This window comes from Benincasa hispida, chromosome 7 (genome assembly GCF_027475165.1).
Source record: "Benincasa hispida cultivar pf3 chromosome 7, pf3_genome.v1.1, whole genome shotgun sequence".
NCBI lineage: Eukaryota > Viridiplantae > Streptophyta > Magnoliopsida > Cucurbitales > Cucurbitaceae > Benincasa > Benincasa hispida.
Window position 1 is genome coordinate 23575083 of NC_143484.1, and position 6667 is coordinate 23581749.

At 30.7% G+C, this 6667-nt stretch overlaps 1 protein-coding gene across 1 annotated transcript; it reads right to left on the minus strand.

The window, feature by feature from the left end:
• Nucleotides 1–1611: 1611 nt before the first annotated feature.
• On the minus strand, nt 1612–6264 carry LOC120080832 (annexin D5-like). The gene is made up of 6 exons (XM_039035483.2): nt 5942–6264; nt 4849–4994; nt 3866–4084; nt 2866–3081; nt 2680–2769; nt 1612–2128 (listed from the first exon to the last, which is right to left on the minus strand). Exons 1-6 carry the CDS (start codon nt 6015–6017, stop codon nt 1925–1927), a joined length of 951 nt encoding a protein of 316 aa, XP_038891411.1. The 5' UTR covers nt 6018–6264; the 3' UTR covers nt 1612–1924.
• Between the last annotated feature and the right edge of the window lie 403 nt (nt 6265–6667).

Here is a 6667-nt window from a genome sequence, read left to right on the forward strand (position 1 = left end):
GCTAATCTTATCTTAGGTTTAATTCGAGAGTGTTGTAGTTCGTAAAATAATTGTTGACGACTGTATTTTAGAATAATTAACGGTAATTATGAAGTAAAATTGTTGTGTAAAATTTAACTTTAAACCTGAAAATATATTATATTGTTTGGCAAGTGAATACTAAATTGCTGTAACTTAAATATAATTACTAGATTAGATGTGCTATAAAATAATTTTTTTTCTTTTTCTAAGGATTTTTTAAAATAGTTGTTTTACATGAGATTTCAACGAAGGAAACTTGATACATGAATAAACTTGAGTTTTATATATTGATTGTTGTGTGGGTATGATACGACCTCTACAATTTATCTTCGGATCATCTATCTCATATGTATACTTTACTCGGTGGGTTGAGTGTTTATTCTCAAACAAACTTAGTTTGCTAATCTTGTATTTTGAAGCTTGACTTCGTTGATATTGTATTCTAGACCTTGACTTCTTGATCTTGTATGTTAGATTAGTCTCTCATTTGTTTATCTTGTATGTTGGATTGACCTTTGACTTGTTAATCATGTATGACTTGGATAGGCCTTTGGCTTCTCGATCCTGTATGTTTGATCGCCTCTAGCTTTTTGATCACTTGAACGTGTTCATTTCACTTGGAGTGTATAGCACGTGAATGTTCTTGAGATTATAGTTTTCGAAGAATGTTTGTATCTTCAAAGAATTTTAGTTTTCAACTGTGATTAAGTCTTCAGAAGTTTAAAGAGTCTTCAGCTGGTGGGAAAATTTTCTCCAAGTTCTCTATTTCAAATTTCTAAACTCCAAGATGAAGAGAAACTCTTGTATTCATGGAGAGTTTTTGTGGCCCAACTCTTGGGTTCAATTAATTAGATTTTTTAAGCTTGGTTGGAATTTACGATAAATTAAGCCTATTTTTAAGCTTATTGAACAAAGGCCAAAATATTAATATCAAATTGGATCAAATTAGTTTATTTGATTTCATGATCATGAGGAAAACACACTGCATCATGTCAATTTTTAGTTACTCCCAAATTTGATCATTTGTAACTTCGTCAATAATTTAATAAATGACGTGGTGATTTGTGATTGGTCAAAATTTCTCATTTAAAAGTATCCTTTCAACTTATTTTATTTGTTGTAGATTATTTGTTAAGTATAAGAGAAATAGTTACCATAAGAAAAAATAATAATAACATGTGACATTTATTTATTTTTAATGGTTTCATTAAACGAATCGATCTTTAAAAATTTAAAAGTTGTGAAGAACCGACATCCGATTATGTGAAAAGTGATTTTACTAGATTCATTCCCCATCCGTCTTACCAAACACAAAAGACAAATCTATTCTATAATCAGTTTTAAGAGTCTTAGGTATACCAAAAAATTCAAGGTAAGGAAAAAAAATCAAATATTGGTTGATTACCAAACTTCTGCTAGTGTTTCAATTTCAAGGTAAGAAGTTCCTTTTAATCTCTTGGTAATAGACTATTAAGGTACTAAGTTGATTAAAATTCATTTAGAAATGTCATTGTTCATCTTTGAGATCTATGCACCCAATTCAGAGAGACTCTAGTAATAATTCACTAATGTTGAGTATCATTAATGATATGGTAACAAAAATTATTTTGAAATTGAATATCACAAAGTGAGGTAAAATCCTTAACATACCATCACCAAATACATTTATTTCCCAAAAAAAAAAAAAATACATTCAAAGGAACAAATGAACAGACATAAAAACTTGAACTTGACACAACTTTACAAACTTGAACTTGATACAGTGGATGTTCATAACATTAACTTACACAAAGCAAATACAATCATCACACAAGAAAAATAGAAAATCACAATCTATCAAACATGAAGAAGATTTTAAACTTTGAAAATCCTAAATCTTCTTGATCAACAGTGCAATTGTACTCTAATGATCAGGACCCAACAAAGAGAGAAGGAAGTCCTTGTAGCTGCCTGATGTCTCAGAATGAACTGCTTTGTTCAGTGTTTTCTTATACTTCTTGTGATATTCTGCCTTTATATACTGCATGTCAATCTCAGCTCTCGACACAATTACCCGTATCAGGGTCGAGTCGTCTGTTCCCATTCCCTTCATCGCCTTGTGCAACACCTACAATTCGATGATTTTAATATCATGTTTTCGGTCCTAAGGTAGAAGCGAACGAACTTCGACGAATGTATCAATCTTTCTTAATTTCATTAGTGATGAAAAATAGTGAAACTTAATAACAATTACAATTTTTTTAAATTAATTAATAGATATTAACACTAAAGACGTAAAGTGGTTTTTAGTTAAATATCGAGGATAAATGTGTAAATCTTGAAACCTAAGGACCAAATTAAAACAAAACTCAAATCTCAAGAGTAAAATTGTAACATTTTGAAACCTATGGACTAAAATTGAGCCAAACTCAATACCTAAAGACTAAATGTGCAATATTTTGATACCTATGGATGAAATAGAAACTATACCCAAAATCGAAGGTCCGAAAAGATATTTTTCCCAAAAAATAAAAATAAAACTCACGTGTTGCCTATACTCGAGAGGGCTATTATGCTTTAGTACGCCTAAATCTTTACAAAACATTGATTTTGACCATGGAAAAACTAGCTGAAAATATAGCTTAAGAACCTTCGAAGAAAAAGAGTTAGGGACAATACCTTTGCAAAGTAAAACCCAGGATTCTCAGCACACAGCAGAATTGTTAGAAGGCCATGCTCAAAATTCCCAGATGTTTCTTTTTTTATAGCCTACAAAATGAAGTTGGTATTGTGTTAACCTTGAACCTTTATATTCTAAAAGAAAGATAAAGCTTGATCAAACATCTAATTAATATAACAATGTACCTCTTTCAAAGAGTGTCCATATGTATGTTTATAAGCATGACTAACAGCAGAGAGATGTGCCCTGCTTCTTTCAGAGAAAATCTTTATGAACTTATCTTCATCAGTTCCCAATTTCTTCTCTCCAGCTTTATAAAGAGATTTGGCATCTTTCTCTACCAGAGCTCTGTCGACTTCCGGGCCTTCATGGCGTGGTTTACTAACGTAAGCCAATAGCAGCTGAAAATAAATAATACTCTTTTGTCAGAACATTAATTTTTTCTTTTAAAAAAAAATCAACTTCCAAACATTTGTTTGAAAAAAGAATCAGAATATTGCACAAAATGAGCAGATTGGTTGAGCTATGCAGAAGGAAAGAGCTATTAAAAGAAGTCACTGTATGATTAGTGGTTGATAAAAGAGAAGTCTAATATTCATTTATAAAGAAAATAAAAGCCATTAACCTTGGCTCAATGCATGTATGACTATTAGCTACAGCCATCATCCCTTATATTTAAGGTTTTTCAAGTATATGAAGAGCTATGAGTTATTATTTTTCAAAGCACAGGGTCAAAAATATCCACCTCCACTAATCTCAAGGGATAACCATTTGGGCAGTGTTTACCTATTGTGCTTGGGTTTTGTGAGTTTGTTAAAGGAGTATTTGGGATACTCAGTTGAGTTATGAATGGAGTAAATATGTTGGAGTTAAGAAGCCTGTGTTTAGGATGTAGAGTTGTAAGATAAAATGCCTTGATAAATATGCAAAACAGAGAAAGATGGAGTTTTTCGAAAAATGTGTAAACTTCAATAGTATTTACAATTGAAGTTGAGTTATTTAACACCCACTTATGAAGTTGATGAGCTAAATACCCACTAAGATCTAAAATATCACCCTCCCACTACAAGTACACTTTTCACATACGACTAATTAGGCTTAAAACCAAGTAACAGAACAATATCATCAAAAACTGGTAGAAGTAAAGAATGTTGAGTAATAAAATAGGAGAAAGAAAAGTAGGACCTTTAGATGATCACCGGTAGCAGTACGTTCGATATCACGTTCAAGGGGAGAACGAAACATGGTCAAGTAAATTTGTTTAAAATGCTGAATCTGTGACGGTGTACGAGAACAAATTACTTCAGTGGCAGCTTTAAGAGTAGAAGTTTCTCCATATATAGCATTCTTCACAATAACGGCATCTCTGGTTGCTGGATCATACATCCATAGTAAAATTGCATCCTGCAAGAATTCAATGATGTTCAACAAACATACAGAAAACGAAAAGGATAAGATCAGAAATACAAGTGACAAGCAAGAGAGAAAGCTCTGTTAATGCATGGTTTTACATTGCATACATAGTAATCGATCAGTTATATTGTTGGCAAGTTAATGAACTATTTTGTGAAGTGATCAAAAAAATTAAGTAGGCTCGTGGATTTTTGTTAAATATGAACTTAAGGATAGATACTAGATACCCAATTTTTCTTATCAGGCTTAGTTGGGACTAAAGAAAACCATAAAAATGGGATGCACGGATTATGGTCTTCAGAATACTAAACATGTTTCATTTCTCCTGGTTTACCATGCGTGTTTAAGCAACAACGAGAAGATTTTTCTACCATACAAGTCATTGTCCACCCCTAGAGAGTAACATCATTTCATGGATCCAAATTAGATCATTCATGCTTAAAGCATCCAAGATAAACTAAACGCTTTAAATACTATTAGCTTTAATTCATTTTGGTCCTTGTATTTTAAGAATTTTGCTCATTTTAGTCCCTATACTTTCAAAATGATTATTTAGTCCGGTAATTATAAGAAGTGAACACTTTTGTCCATTCATTTTCTTCCTTATGTCATTTTTTCTATCACAACACACAACACTACACTCAATCAAAATATTCCTTAACATGTCAATATATCTATAAATTGAAGGGTTGGACATCAAAATCAAATATTCATGGATATCTCCAACATTTTTTATAAATATTCGTAAAACACACCTCAAGTTTGCCACTAAGCTCAGATTTTAGGCGTTTGGTGAGTTCCTCAGAGTACATGACTCTGTATTCCTGCTGAATGAGAGCACGCTGTGCTGCATCTCTATGTGCAAGGACATTGATAACTGCAGCGGTATCACATCCAAAACCTACAAAAAAATGAAAATCAATACCAAAACAAAATTATCAGTCAACAAAATCCCATTTCAATTTTCATCTAAACCCTTCACTTTTCTAGAAAAATACAAAGCCCCTAACTTTTTGGTCTAATTTTTATTTAGTCCCCTAAGTTTCAAAATGTTATATTTTTAGTCCTTAAATTTTGAGTTTCATTTCAATTTAGTCCCTAGCTTTCAAAAGGTTACAATTTCGCCCTTGAGATTTGAGTTTCGATTTCGAAGAATACAAAATTTACACTTTTTAACCTCTATTTTTCACTAATACCCACTTTCGATCTTTAATAATAATGTTTTTTAATTAATTTTAAAATATCTAAAAAATTATAATTTATTAAGTTTCACTATTTTTTTTCAAATTACTATTAAAATAAATTTAAAATTTTCACTTTATAATTATTTTCAATTAATTAATAAACATTAACACTAAAGATTATAGTGAGTACTTAATCGAGGTTAATAATGTAGATCTTGAAACGTATAGGTCAACTAAAACAAACTCAAATTTCAAAGTAAAATTGTAGCATTTTGAAACCTAGTGATGAAAGTTAAACTAAATTCAAAATGAATTAAATGCATAACATTTTGATACTTCGACACTAAACGAAAAAGAAACACAAAACCTAGGGACCAAAAATGCCTTTTTACCCACTTTTTCTCCAGCCCAGCAATAAAAACAGAGCAGCTGAACAGAGTGAATTTCAATTTCAAAAAAACCCCCATAATCAGATTCAAGCAGAGTATTCACCATACAGATTCTCCCCTTTTTCCCCTCATTTCCCCCCTTTTCCTGACGAGATAATCTCCACAAGAATAAAAGTAGAATCCAAACCTCAAATCAGCAAAAAAAAAATACATAAACAATTCCCAAATTCAAGTCCAAACACAAAACCAAAACAAAGGGGGATTAGAAGACGGACCTTTGAAGGCGCGGTAAAGTAGGACAGCATCATCCCGGGGAGAAGTAAGAAGAGGGGGAATGGTTAAGGAAGACATTAGGGAAAGAAAGTGAGAGGAAAAATTTTGAAGGGAAAGTTGAAGATCAGTGAGGGGTTATAATGGAGAAGGATTGTCGATTCCATTCAATATTGACGACTTGCTTTTTAGGACGCTGTCATCGAACGTACATTTTTATATTTGAATTATTCAAAATTTTGTCAATGTTTGTTTATTAGTATTTTATAGTACACCACTCTCTTGAAGAAAACATCAATTTCGAGTCTTTGTTTTCTTTTTTTTTTTTATTTTAACACGTTTTTCTTGTTAATTTCTATTCAAAGTTAAAAATATCTACGTGGATGAAAATATCGAAGTATTAATTCTACAAAATTTTTTTATGGTATTATTTATATTAGTGGCAGTCTGATGCTTATTTTTTTAGTCTTTTTAAATATAAAAATATATTTAAAAATATTTATATTTTATAGTAAAAAATTTCAAAAGTGTTTTTGGAACTTTTTACTTAAATATTTTTTAAACTTTTCTATTTATAAGAATTTTTCTTTTTCTTTTTCTTTTTTTTTTTTTGTGTTTAGTGTATTTTTCGACAATTTAATGGAAATGTCATTTCACCCTTTATATCAATATTAAATTTTTAGAAACGATGAAAATACTGACATGTCGATAAAAATTTAATATTATGTTTA